At 49.9% G+C, this 14,054-nt stretch overlaps 1 protein-coding gene across 1 annotated transcript in view; it reads left to right on the top strand.

The window, feature by feature from the left end:
* The window catches only part of met (MET proto-oncogene, receptor tyrosine kinase), a 32,672-nt gene extending 22,085 nt beyond the window's left edge, over nt 1-10,587 (top strand). The window contains exons 12-22 of the mRNA XM_018747590.2: nt 549-767; nt 1,877-2,023; nt 2,663-2,819; nt 3,722-3,862; nt 4,031-4,261; nt 6,803-6,883; nt 7,496-7,677; nt 7,794-7,903; nt 8,128-8,293; nt 9,136-9,272; nt 9,969-10,587. Coding sequence (XP_018603106.1) covers nt 549-767; nt 1,877-2,023; nt 2,663-2,819; nt 3,722-3,862; nt 4,031-4,261; nt 6,803-6,883; nt 7,496-7,677; nt 7,794-7,903; nt 8,128-8,293; nt 9,136-9,272; nt 9,969-10,179 — 1,782 coding nt within the window. The 3' untranslated portion in view covers nt 10,180-10,587. The remainder of the gene's footprint in view (nt 1-548; nt 768-1,876; nt 2,024-2,662; nt 2,820-3,721; nt 3,863-4,030; nt 4,262-6,802; nt 6,884-7,495; nt 7,678-7,793; nt 7,904-8,127; nt 8,294-9,135; nt 9,273-9,968) is intronic.
* Nucleotides 10,588-14,054: the final 3,467 nt, after the last annotated feature.

Genomic DNA, 14,054 nt, shown 5'->3' with positions numbered 1-14,054 from the left:
TTGGTAAAAGGATATCGAACGGACTGAGGTGTGAGGTGCCACCTGTGTGGCGTAAAGCAAAGGCTCATGGCTGACATGTGTAGCGCTTTCGTATCACACCACCAACACGTCTCTTACTGCACTGGCCACCAGTTCGGTCCTGACGCTGCATATTTCAGCGGAATACGAGGAAAGCGTAAACTGCTGACTTTTAGCATCTCGCTCGTGGTGTTTTGCTCGGGGCAGAAGAGGAAGGCAGCTATTTTAAACAAGACTCCCTGAAATAGGCACCAGTGCTTTTGTCAGAAAGCGTACAAGTACCATGGGCTGCAACTGGCGTGCTGCTCGAGAAACTGGACTTCGGAGGCTATGTAAATTCATTGTATACTCTAGGTTTATTACCATGACTGGTGTTATTATTTCAGCGTTCATCCAAAACTGTCAGTCGCTGGTACAGCTAGATTTTCTCAAGTAGAGAAACTGCCGCCCTTTCGGAGTACAGTAACTCTTTGTCCGTCGCTTCTTAGTTTAACGTGTCGTTCTTGTGCGTGTTGCTCTCACTTGTGCAGACCTGCACGCTCAGCGAGAACAAACACGCCATCCTGTGCACAACCCCATCACTCAAGGATCTGAGCCTTCAGCCTCCTGTGGTAACCAAGGTCTCCTTCATCCTGGATGGCTTCTCCACCAAGCAGTTCAACTTAATGTATGTGGAGGACCCCAAGTTTGAGGAGTTCGAGAAGCCAACGGTCACCTCGAAAGGCAACAGGAACATTCTGGAGATCAAGGTAAGCCGCATGCCTCGACTCGCTTATTTCTGAGCCCAGGAACTGGAAGGAAACAATAACAAATCAACGCAGGAAGCTGTGCTTGAGCTCTTTTGTATTGTGCGGAAGGACCCAGAATGATCTTGATGTATCGCTGCTTTGTTTTCAGGCTCAGACCGTTGAACCTGGCAATAGCGATCGTATACAAAAACAATTTGGGTGGTCAAGAGGGACGGTCGAGCAGCGAAATGGGGAAGGAAGGGTTGGGATCTTCCTGCAGGCACCAGCTGCGGGACGTTGGTTCAGCAGAGGCCCCAGTTTCACTGGCAGGACCCCGACCCGACGCTTCTTCTCCCAGGACTCCTGTGCCCCACGTTGCGGTTGAGTTCCTGGCAGGAGGGAGGACTGGCCGTTCACTGTGCTTGGCTGTGCCCTGTATATTTGCACTGTAATATAGTTGCTGGTAAATGTGGGAAATCTGGCTCATTTACTTTGTGCGCTCCCGCATTAAATGCTCACCCGGAGACTGGTGCCCTCCTGGAAACCTTCTTCCTCTGCTTGTGTAGATCCCACGGCTGATCGGCAGCATCGGTGTGCCGTTCCTTGCGTGATGTTAACCACTTCGCAAACAAGTCTGCTTAACCTGAACGTAATTCCCAGCAGGGTGCAATGAATGAATTGTGCTTTCTGATGCTACAAAACATGTTCTGTCCGCTCTGGAGCAGCTCCAGGCGGCTCAGGACCGTAACGGAGCAGGTGCAGGAGGGAACGGCGTGTCTGATCGGAAAAGCCGAGCTGTCACGCAAGGAATGCGACCGTTCCTTTTATTGCCTTATGCCGCATTCAGAGAGTAGAACCAGGAAGCTCGGGGGAAGGCTTTTCTAATGATTTTTTCTTTCTCGGGTTGTCGTCATTTATTCCGTGTGACTTCATCCTCTCAGGATGTCTAGCAGGGAGAACGCTTTCGACACTGAACAGGAATGGTGCTGAAAGGGAGTTGTGCTGGTTAGCTTGTTAGCAGGATGGGGGCTGATCTGTGCCGTCTGTTTCTCCCTCTCTCCATCCCCCACCTCATCCACACACACACACACACACACACACACACAGAATGACCCTCCTTGTGTCTGCAGGTTCCGCGTGTGGACCTTGAGGCCGTCCAGGGCGAGGTGCTGCGGGTGAGCAACCGCAGCTGCGAGAGTGTCCTCTTGGTAGGCAACACGCTGGAGTGCACGGTGCCCACGGAGCTCAGGGCTGCCACACGGGAGCTGGAGGTGGAGGTGCGTTCCGCGTCGGTCCCCCTCTGAGAATTAGCCGCGGAGCGCGGTGCATTTCGCTCTTTCCAGTGAAACAAGACACTAACACCAACTGGAAAGAGCCTGCAGCGAATCGCACTGTCCAAAGGCAGTGTAGGTGAACCACAGCTCTGGAGAATTCTTGCTTCGTCATCACTGCACTGTTTTACCTGGATTTACTGCCATTTTAATGCCAGCAACCTTCAGAACAGTGATTCTCCTATTGGAATTTCTCTCGAGCAGTGTTAAGGTTAGGGTTAAAGTAGGGGTTAGTATTACGGTTAGGGTTGAGGTTAAGGGTAGGGTTAGGGTTCATCCCACTGAGGTGCATCCTGCTATGTGTGGCATCTGGGCTGTATTAAGGGGAGGTGGCTGGCGGCACCACTACGGTAAGCACATGGTGCCCGATTCTATTCCGAAGTGACTTCATTTCGAATTCCGGAATTCAGTCCGTTGTGGCCTTTTACCACTGCGTTTCAGAGCAAGGTGAAGTAAAGCGTAGCAGTGATGAATTTTGGCATTTGTGTGGCTGATCGTTCAGTAAATTTGATCATTCTGTCTGTGTCTACTGCTGATATGACTGCAGAATTAATATCTGCTGTGTGTTCTCCCACACGGACCCAGTGGAAACAGGCAAGCTCCTCGGTCATCCTAGGGAGGGTGGCATTGGCCCAGGGACAGGACTACAGGGGCCTCCTGGGGGGGGTCTTCTCTGTGAGCCTCATCCTCCTCCTGCTGCTGGCTGTCTTTGCCTGGATGAGGAAGAAGAAGCGCATCGATGGTACGTAGTGTCCTTCAACACGTGCATTTCAGACCTTCCTCACTATACTTCCCCTTCGTGATTGAACCTGCAGCAGGTAGCATAGCAACGGGTAGTGTGGACTTGTAATGTGGAGTGCTCTGGTTTCCTTGAGCATTTTGGAGTACACAGTACTTACCCTGCATTGCTTCAGTGAAGTTACCCTTAGTCAAGGGAAAGTCAATAAGTATCTGCAATGATGTTTACCAAAAAGTGAATGAAACATCCTTCTGGACATTGTTATCTCACACACACACACACACACACACACACACACACACACACACAGTGGCTGAAACCGCTTGTCCTGAGCGGGGTCGCTGCGAACCGGAGCCTAACCTGTCAACACAGGGCGCAAGGCTAGATGGGGAGGGAACACACCCAGGACGGGACACCAGTCCATCGCAAGGCACCCCAAGCGGGACTCAAACCCCAGACCTACCAGAGAGCAGGACCTGGCCAAACGCACTGCACCACCGCGCCCCCCTACAGATGTTGTTATTTTAAACATTATTCTGGATGCTTTTTGACTTGCCCCTGTACATACAGTGGTCACATATTATGTGTTAAATAAGCAAAAAATTGAAAGTAGTGATTATTAACATGTGGCTCCAGATGTGTTGCCCACTCAGGTTCACTTTGGGTTCAAGTAAAGCAGGTGATCGACTCTTCCCCTTTCTCTATGGTTCTCTTCTTCGTGTTTGGGACACAAGTGGAATTTACTGAACTTTGAAGCTTGGTGTGTTTGATCTCAGCAACAGTTCCTCTTCTCCCCTTTTTTGATTCTGTGGGGCTGCATTTTAGAAAATTGTGTTTATTATTCATCCGGCGTGGCTCCGATGGACAAAGCGGTAAAGCTCTGCATCCCGTGTGTCTCATCATAGATTTAGCCTTGGGAATGGTTTGGCGTGATGGACGGGCACGTATCCCACACCTGGACATGTTGGCGAACGCCAGGAGTGTGAGTCCCACAAACGAAATGGTTTCCCACGAGTCCGTGGACTACAGGACCACGTTGCTGGAGGGTACGCCTCTGCTCTTCTTCTGCTGCCCTTAAGAGAACCAGTCTGTTCTTTCCTGCTTTTATTCCGCCTCAAGAGCTCATGTTTCTAGCAGTTTCTACATTCTTCCTTTGTTCGCCTGCTCCGCTGTGCACGAACCCGGATGCGAAAGTCCGCCTGTTTGCGTTCCAGACCAGAGTCCTCCGGTGTCCCAGGCCGAGTCCTGCCGGCTGCCCCACCACGGCCACTCTGAGCTGTCCGCCATGCTCCTGGGGCCCGAAAGGGACGCTGCGGCGCCCCTGCTGCCAGACGGCGTGCATGTGGATGTGGCCGGCCTCCAGCCTGAGCTGCTCTCCGAGGTCCAGCGTGTGGTCATCCCTCGGGAGGACCTGCTGCTGCACCTCAACGAAGTCATTGGCAGAGGTAAGTGCACCCGGGTGCTCGAATTCCAGCACGCAAGCTTGCACATAAACATATAGGCAAAGACATGCGTGTTACACCGGTCACACGGAAATGTAACTGTGGTTCATTGTTCAGACACATTTGTCAGCTTTTTGCTGGACATGTAGGTTCCCCCTTGCCCTGTGAAGGTTATGCATTCCTGGAAAACCGTCCGTACGGGGAATTCAGAATCACAAAATCAGTGCTGTTATTATTTCAGAGCAGTTACACACTGTGCACTTACATTCAAAACACACACACATATGGTACTCGGTGTTTATTACCAGTGCAACACTGAATTCAAAGAATAGCAGTAAAAACAAAAAGAATTAATTAAAAGTATAAATGAAGTGACACTCAGTGGACAAGTGGACATGGTTGGACAGTCCAAATCGTGCATGATGACTGAGATTATTACAGGTGAAAGTAGCAAACAAGGGCTGATGGGGGGTGAGAAGTGAACACAACACGACACAAACTATCACTGAGAAGAAAAGCTCATGTTTGCTCTGGTTTCCGTTCAGTGATCGGTGGGTGGGCAAAACCAAAATTCGGTCTTCGTAAATCCAAAGAAATGCCACATAAATCAAAGTAGAGCTATTAGACGAAACTCCTCATAAAGTCAAATTCTAATAATCAGAACGAGCCGCATATCGAGGTATATTGTATGTTGAACAGTCAGGAATGAGGTGTCGGCTGTAATGAAACCATTGGAAATGTGCAGCTTTATGGGCTTAACAGGTGGTAAAATTGTTAACTCAGGAAGGTGAAATGATCCCTCGTTTGAATAAATTATATTTGGACCTCTCGTAAGAATGCTCGTCCAGGAGCGCAGCACGGCATGATCTCAAAGCAGAGGGAAAGAGTGTCGTGGAGGGTGCAGGAAGCCGCTGGAGAACAGCCCCCGCTGAGATGTGAGCTCCGCGAGGACAGATGTCAGCGAGCTGTTGGATCGTGATTTGCTCCCGTCTTGAATTGCGTTCCCGTTGTCGAGCCGTGGACGGAAACCCGATTCCTCTGGCATCTGGAGCAACGTGATAGGAGGGCCCCTGAGAGCTGACTCGCTTTATTATTTTTATGTGCTCATGTGCAGTGCCGTTTAAGAGCATGCGTAATAAAACGGGAGCCCAGAGTGTGAGCTGCGCGCCGGCATCCGTGCCGACCTGGTCCTGCAGAGCCGCCTGTTCCCACGTCCCTGCGATATTTAAGGAGGAACACAGATTATTTTGTTTCATCATCTGCTTTGTTTGACTTTGTCTCTGGATCTACTTTGAAGTCTAAAAATGTACATGTATTCATATAGCAGATGCTTTTCTCCAAAGCGACGTACATCTCATAGAAAATACAATGTGTGCATTACATTAGGAGAAAGCGAGAGAGAGAAAAATGAACTTGGATCAAAATTACATGTAAAGCTGTAGCCTTTTACATTTATTTATTTAGCAGACACTTCTTTACAAAGCAACTTCCAATGAACTCCATGTAGTGTTATCAGCCCACACACCTTATTCACCATGATGACTTACACTGCTACATAAACTACTTACAATGGGTCGCTCATCCGTACATCAGTGGAACACACTCTCTCTGTCACTCACACACTATGGGTGAACCTGAACAGCATGTCTTTTGACTGTGGGAGGAAACCAGAGCACCCGCAGGAAACCCACGCAGACACGGGGAGAACACGCAAACTCCACACAGACTGAGCAGGGATCAAACCCACCACCCAGGTGCTGTGAGACAGCAGTACTGTGCTGCCCACATCAGAGAACTGGGAGATTTCTGCAAAGGCTCCCCTAATGCTGGACTAGCTAGCTGTGCTTTTTTTTTCAAAACACTTTTTCATTTCAGTCAAAAATTGATGTGACTGAACTAAAAACTGGGGATAGAGAACAGCAAGCAGCTTGAACCCCAGCCTGAATGTGGGCTCTCTGTGGCCCCCAGGCCTCCACGGCACGGCTAGCTAATCCAGCAGTAGGGGAGCCTCTGCAGAAATCTCTGTTCTCTGAATTGTCATTATCAGTGCAGTTATTATTTAAAAGCTGTTACACTGTGCACTTAACACAACCAGAACACACACATATGATACTGAGTGCTTATGTATTATTTGAAAAAACCAAAACAGAGTAGTGAAGGCAAACAAAATGAATGAACAGTATAAATGAATTGACACTCAGTGGACAAGTGGACATGGTTTGGACAGTCCAAACGGTCCATGATCACTGAGATTATGGGTGAAAGTAGCAATTATCAGAGTCTCTGAAATCCCTCCATTTCACAAGCACTATTACTAATTTTTTATGTTCATTTTGCATTTTGTATATTGTGACCAAACTTATGAAGAAGGTAAAAAAAAAAAGAAAAAAAAAGTGTACAGTGTTTATGAAGGTTTCATCTTATGTAGCAGAGAGTAAAGAGTACTTGGTTCCTAACCCTAATGGAACACGTAGACACAGGGGTGGGGGAGCTATGACTGACTCCCTCCCTCACTGCTCATATGTTCCCATCCCTGTGGCCCAGGACACTTCGGATGTGTCTTCCATGGGACCCTGCTGGACAAGGATGGTGTGAAACTTCACTGCGCCGTCAAGTCCCTCAACCGTGAGTCACGGGACAGGGTGGTGGGTCGCCCTTCGCACAGCTCCGTCAGACCGACTTGAAGACGAGAACGTGGGCAGGGAATGGTCTCGACATTTCGCCTGCTGTTCTTACCCAATAGAAGCCAATAAAAAATTGGTGCCATCGATAAGCAAGCTGTGGCCGCCGCAGTAGGATTTTCCGAAACTGTATTCTGTCAATTTCAGCAGAAAGATTTTCACAAAGAAAAAAGTATTTTATAATGTCTTCATTGATTAAACAAGACGATTTACCGCAAGCGTACCTTTTCCATCGATTTCGATTTTTGCAACATGACTTAAAAAAATTCATCTACATAAAAATATTGAATAATAATAATAATGGTACCTTGTTATTGAAAATTTCACATATATACCACAAAGTAATGAGGGCACATCGTGGAAACTGCTGACCAGTGAAACTGCTTTGACCGGCTATGCATTTCCTGTTTTATTAAAGGTTAATGGTATTTATTCTCCTAGTTCTACACAACTGTGTGATGACCAACTGCAATCCCGCTCTGTTCCTCAAAGTGTTTTTCCATGTCAGTTGTATAGTTGTACAATTGTACAGCCTTGTTTCCTGGCCTCAAACCAGGTATCACTGACATCGAGGAGGTGTCCCAGTTCCTGAGGGAAGGCATCATCATGAAAGACTTCAGCCATCCCAATGTGCTGTCACTCCTGGGCATCTGCCTGCCCTCCGAGGGATCCCCCCTGGTGGTCTTGCCCTACATGAAGCACGGGGACCTGCGCAACTTCATTCGGGACGAGATGCATGTGCGTGTTCCCCTGTCTCCCGCGTCCCTCCGTGTGGAGCTTCCCATGGTGCGAATGTCCAGAGCTCTGCTGTGCATCTCACTCGTGCCACTTGCTTTCGGCATGTCCTCACACAGAACCCCACCGTCAAGGACCTCATGGGCTTTGGACTCCAGGTGGCCAAAGGCATGGAGTACTTGGCCAGCAAGAAGTTTGTGCACAGGGATCTGGCGGCCAGGAACTGCATGTAAGCGAAGCTTGAGAGGAGCGCCTGGTGCTCAGCCCTCGTCTGTCTTCATTGCACTATAGCTGATCAGCAAAGCATAACTGTGACTTTTTTCTGTAGCTGGAAAGGATGGACATGAAGGACAATAAAAAAGTTCCACATTGCAATAGAAAGTGAGATTAAGCTCGTTTATTTAAGCGTCATGTCCTTCATCGCCATCACTGCATCGCTTTTGTCCCTCTCAGGCTGGACGAGAGCTACACGGTGAAGGTGGCTGACTTTGGCCTGGCGCGGGATGTCTACGAGAAGGAGTACTACAGCGTGCACAACAAGAGCAGCGTCAAGCTCCCGGTCAAGTGGATGGCCTTGGAAAGCCTGCAGACACACAAGTTCACAGCCAAATCTGATGTGGTGAGGAGCTGTGTGTGTGTGTGTGTGTGTGTGTGTGTGTTCGTTCAGATGCTACTGCTATTCCAGACAGGGAGTGATGCCCTTGGCTTGGGTGGCAGGGGGTGTGAATACTCAAGGACAGCGTGCTGACAGAGACACTGCAGGGTAACACCACTGCAGGAACTGCTGCAACTAATACACCATTTACCACGGGACTCACAGACGCTGGACTTTACATCCTCCACGGAAACCGGAGGTCTCCTGCTACCTTAATAAGTTAATGAATCTTTGTTTTTACGTTAAAGCTTAACCCATCCCTCAGTAAATACAGTAAAATTAAATTAGCCGTGTGCTTATGCTTGTTCAGATCGAATTACGGTAATATTTAAGGCAGGATTGACCTTCTGCTCTCTGGATATTAAAGTCCAGCCTCAGTAGTTAGAGATGTAAAGACTGCACTTTACAAATGTTAATTAAGGCATCTTGAGCTGAGCGCACAGGGCAGCAGAGACCGTTCTGAACCCGGAGCCATGGTTCGAGTGTCTGTCGCACTTAGGAAATGGTTAAAATTCAGACTGCGGGTACAGAACAGAGAGAACAAAGCGCGTGATGAGATCGCCCAGGTTTCGGCACCGTGTTTTTGTCCTACGGCCGACGTGTCGGACGCGTATTTATCTTCGTAAATGCAGAGACGCGTTTTTGAAAGAAACCATTCGTAACGTTGAGTTCTTGTGACCCGAATGCTCGTATCTCACAAGTACCCTCCGCCCGGGAGAGGAGCTCTAGCAAACGCAGCAAACGCACAGGTGATTATAGGAGGTACTCTGAACATAAGTTTGACATGCTCTCTTGTCTCTACGCAGTGGTCCTTCGGCGTGTTGCTATGGGAACTAATGACGCGGGGAGCCCCGCCCTACTCTGACGTGAACTCCTTCGACATCACTGTATTCCTGCTGCAAGGGCGCAGGCTGCTGCAGCCGGAGTTCTGTCCTGACCCACTGTGAGTACTGCGCGCTCACACACACACACACACACACATTTACATTTATATTACATTTATTCACTTAGCAGATGCTTTTCTCCAAAGCGACTTCCAGTGAACTCTATGCAGTGTTATCAGCCCACACACCTTATTCACCAAGGTGACTTACACTGCTAGATACACTGCTTGAAGGGTCACTCATCCATACATCAGTGGAATACACTCTCTCTCTCTCTCTCTCTCTCTCTCTCTCTCTCACACACACACGCGCGCCGTCTTTCTTCATAACATACAAGGTGAAAAGTGGCAGCGGTCCTAGGTGCCATCCTTATTTAAACATGCAGTGAATTTGCCAAAAAGTAGATGGAGCAGAATGTCGAGGGAGCCGTTGAGATGGCGTAGCTGTGTGGTGATGAATCCTCAACTGTCTTCCTGCTGGGTATAAAATCTGAGTAAACATGTGGCAATGCAGCCCCCCTCATCTCTGAAGGGGCTCGGTCCTGCCGGCAGTGTACAGCAGGCATTCCTCCCCGATGAGTTTGCCCACTGCGCACCGTGGTGTTTGACAGGACCCGGCGCCCTACCCCGTGAGTCAGGAGTTGGGCGCCGGGAGAGCGATGCCGAGAGGTCGCCTCCGTCACTGCTGTCCTTCATGAACCCGCGTTGAGCGCGGAGACACCCGTGCGATGTCTCTAAAAGAGTGCTCACGTGCAGGTACAATGTCATGATCGACTGCTGGCACCCCAAGGCGGAGCGGCGTCCCACGTTTTCGGAGCTGGTCTCCAGGATTTCCGCCATCTTCTCCAGCTTCAACGGGGAGCACTACGTCCTGCTGAACACCACCTACGTGAACATCGACAAGATGGCGCCGTACCCCTCGCTCATTTTCTCCCAGTGCCAGGCGGACAGGGAGTGCTGCACCTGATGGAGGGGCTCGGGGGTGTCGAGGATGGGGCGTCCCATCAGCGCGGCCCGCTTTGCTCCACGTTGGATACGCACCGATCTTCGCATCCTGCTTCAGGAGCAGAAGCTCTGCTGGGACCGCAAATGGAGAACTGGGCACCGGTGCCCAGGCCAGCTGAGTACATGACTCAAGGACACTGCTGACAATGCGGTAAATCCCACCCGCTGTCCTCTTATGCGTTGACTCGCGTGGGCTTGGCACGCAGCTGCCAACGAGGACCACGCGCACGTCAGAGCCGTGCTCTGGCGATCACCTGGTGTTGAGCCTCCTTAGTCCCGTCACCATCGCTCTCGTCCCTAGTACCGCGGTACTGATTCGTCGGGCTGCAAGCGCTACAGTGGAGGAACCTTTCCGTAGCACGGGACTCACCGTGACCCACTCGGTGCCGAACGTCCAGGTGTGTCCCGTGGGTCTGAGCAGGCAGCGTGTAACAAACAGTAACTATGTAAATGTACATGTAATACCACACACTTTGGCACGGGGACATCAGTGGTGCACGTCTGCATACATCCTGTCTTCACTTGTAGGGGTCTTTCACTTTGCTCTTTTTTTTGGGTGACGCTCCATGGTGTACTGGTAAAAACTGGGGGGGGGGGGCTGCAGAAGTGTTATTAATAATAATAAAAGACAGGATCAGAAGATGTCTGTGAACAACAGAAATGTATTATAGTTTTTGAATAAATGAGAAAAGTTACATTTCAATAGTTTAAAACAAATACGAGCGGACACTTAATTTCGATAACGTTCCGTCATGTTTCCATCTTTTGGCTCTTGTGAACCGCTGCGGACACAGATGCAGGTGGAAAACTGTGCGTTTGTGTATGTACATAGTGTACATATGAAGGCTACATACGGTATAAGTCCTGTAACCCCGCACTCACAGGGGAAGAAATATTTACTCACTTGTCCTGTCGGGTCGAGCTAATCGTTCTTTATCCGCTGATGGAATCGTTTCCGTTTGCCGTGAACCAGTTGCTGTACGTTGAATGCCAGTGTGTACTTCTTACAAATAACACCTTTGATTGGCGGTACAGTACGTGCTTCCGTGTGCGTGCGTGCGTGCGTGTGGTCCGTACACCTCCATGTAATAAAGAGATGTGAAAAAGACACGTTTATTTGTGTTTGCTGCTCTCATGCCAAACCGTGTGGATCATTAATGTAGTTTTCAGGAAATTATGAGGTTGTTTCCTACAGCCATTGTTTTCTCTTGGGTGGTGAGCAGCCAGCTACAGGGCCCCCAGCGCTTGACTCCCCGCCCTTCCGCTGACCCTTGACCTCACGGACTCTCGCCACTCTATAGGATGTCCGGTCAGCATGTACAACCTCAGCTGCGGAATTTGAAACCTCTCCAAAATGTTCCCTCATGTCCAGCATCTACTTCTGACTTGAGTGCCAGCTTCGACCGGACCTCCACACGGTGCTGCTCAGCGCAAGCTTCGCCGCAGCTCCGCCGCTGTTATGACACCTCTGCCCTTCATCACTCTTTCCCCGCTCTGCCTTATCAAGCGCGAACGTGGCACCTGGCTGAGTCAGAGCCGTAAACACATCTGCGCTCGCCTGTGGGACACGTTATCTCCTGTCCAGTGGCGCTGCCTCTGTTAGTCAACACTGTTTCATCAAGAGCAGGAAATGGGCACCTGATATGGAGGGGGACGGGGAGGGGGGGGCTTTATCTTCCCTGGACGGCATCCAGATCTCCAGCGAAAGGCCTTTCCAGCTTCTGCACACGCTCCGTTGTCCCGTCCCACGTCGATGACTCCGAAAGTCCTTTTCCGAGAAGAAAACGAATGGCGAGAATGGCTCGTGTGGCTCTAGGGAGTGACCAGCATCTCTGGACTGGACACTATTTCCACAAACAGATCGTAGCTGTCAGGTGCAAAGAGGCACTCCCCCTGCTCTGAGCTGTCAGTCAGATGAAAGGAACTGAGGGATAGATATGGTCCTGATACAAACGTTTGTGCGGTGGATTGGCATCCCGTCCCAGGAGCACCCTGCCTCGCTCCCCGGGTCTCCGGGATAGGGTCCGGACCTCCACGGACAAGCAGGTACCGGCAGTGGATGAACAAACGAATACGGGTCGCGTTTGCAAATGTTATTTTTGAACGGCTCGGCTCCTGACGCTGATCGCCGGGCGTAGGAAACGGTGGCCCGCAGCCCTGCCGGGAGGACCTGCTCATGGCGTACATTGTGGGTAAAGTGGCGCGCGCCACGCCCTGCCTCGCCCACAAAACGGCGGTGTTCGGTTTCAAAGCCTGACCTGGGGGCCGTGGAGCGTGAGCACGGCGCAGCGATCCCCCGCTCGGGGCGCTCCCATCACGGCCCTGAGCTTAGCGCCCGTCGCCGAGCGCGAGACGCGAATGGAGAAAACAGGTGGCGTCTGCTGCTTTTTTTATGAGCTCAGTGGAAGAAAGACGTCCGAGAGGTAATTATGAAAGAGAGGACGAAAAAGAGCCCTTCAGAACAACACTTCTCGAAGCTGTTCCACGACTTGACACATTCATATTTCGAGATTTCAAACTCTAACCCAAGGTTTTTAAGACTGACTGACATGCGTCTTCTCCTCCAGAAGGACTTGACGCTCTAAAGCCCAGGTGGAAACCTGAGCCGCCTAAATATAATGCACAGTGCGGTACAGTTTACCATGCAATGTTTAAGGGAAAATGCAGCTCTGTTCCGCTCGTGCTTATTCTACCGGACAGGAGCTCCTATATATATATATATATATATAAATATACACACACATATACATACATATACATACATACACACACACACTTATAACATCATAGCATATTATGAGCATTTTCCCAAAATTAGGATGATAGTATTTTTAATCACGCCAATGGGTCGGTCGCTGTGTCGTTCCTGAATGGAGAGTCACTAGGCCCTGGAGTGGGAAGGGGAACGGAGCCGTTGCTCAGGTCTTCGCAGGAGCTGCAGGCAGAGACACATTCTGTCTGTTCAAATCTCTGTGTAGAAATGAAATATAACAAGAACTGGCAGAGCCCGTGTTATTGGCATCTCTCAGCCCCCCCCACACACACACACACACACACACACACACACACACACTTCTTCAGGTTTGTCTCGTCATTAGTTAAAAGCAAAGGTCAAAATTAATGTGATAAATGTGTGAAAGTGTATTGGCACGGCTGTACCGCACTGACAGTAACGTTCAACAGAGGTGTACACAGGCCTGCTGGAAGAGTGGTGGACACACCCACCCACTCACCAGTATCTAACCCTAACCACAGTGCAAAAGGTGCAGTTACATTTAGCAGATGCTTTTCTCTAAAGTGATTTCTAATTAACTCTATGTACTGTTACCAGCCCACACACCTTATTCACCAGGGTGACTTACACTGCTAGATACCCTGCTTACACTGGGTCACTCATCCATACATCAGTGGAACACACTCTCTCTGTCACTCACACACTATGGGGGAACCTGAACAGCACGTCTTTGGACTGTGGGAGGAAACCAGAGCACCCGGAGGAAACCCATGCAGACACGGGGAGAACATACAAACTCCACACAGATTGAGTGGGGATCAAACCCACCTCCTCTCACCCCACCCAGGGGCTGTGAGACAGCAGCGCTATTCGCTGTGCCACCATGCTGCCCCATGAATGTACACCTGCCTTGCTCCCAGTGATTCTAGGATAGGCTCCGGACCCCCATGACCCCGATCAGGACAAATGGATAGTGAAAACTGATGGATGGACGTTATACTGCACACTGGAATGGTCAGCCCGCAACTGACACTTTGTAGCACTTGAAGTTTTCCAGCAGGTAAGGATGGTAGACAACGTTCAGGCATACAGGAATTAACAAT

Source organism: Scleropages formosus, chromosome 2 (genome assembly GCF_900964775.1).
Source record: "Scleropages formosus chromosome 2, fSclFor1.1, whole genome shotgun sequence".
Taxonomy (NCBI): Eukaryota; Metazoa; Chordata; class Actinopteri; order Osteoglossiformes; family Osteoglossidae; genus Scleropages; species Scleropages formosus.
Note: the sequence above shows the minus strand (reverse complement) of the source record. Positions and strands in the feature narration are given on the sequence as shown.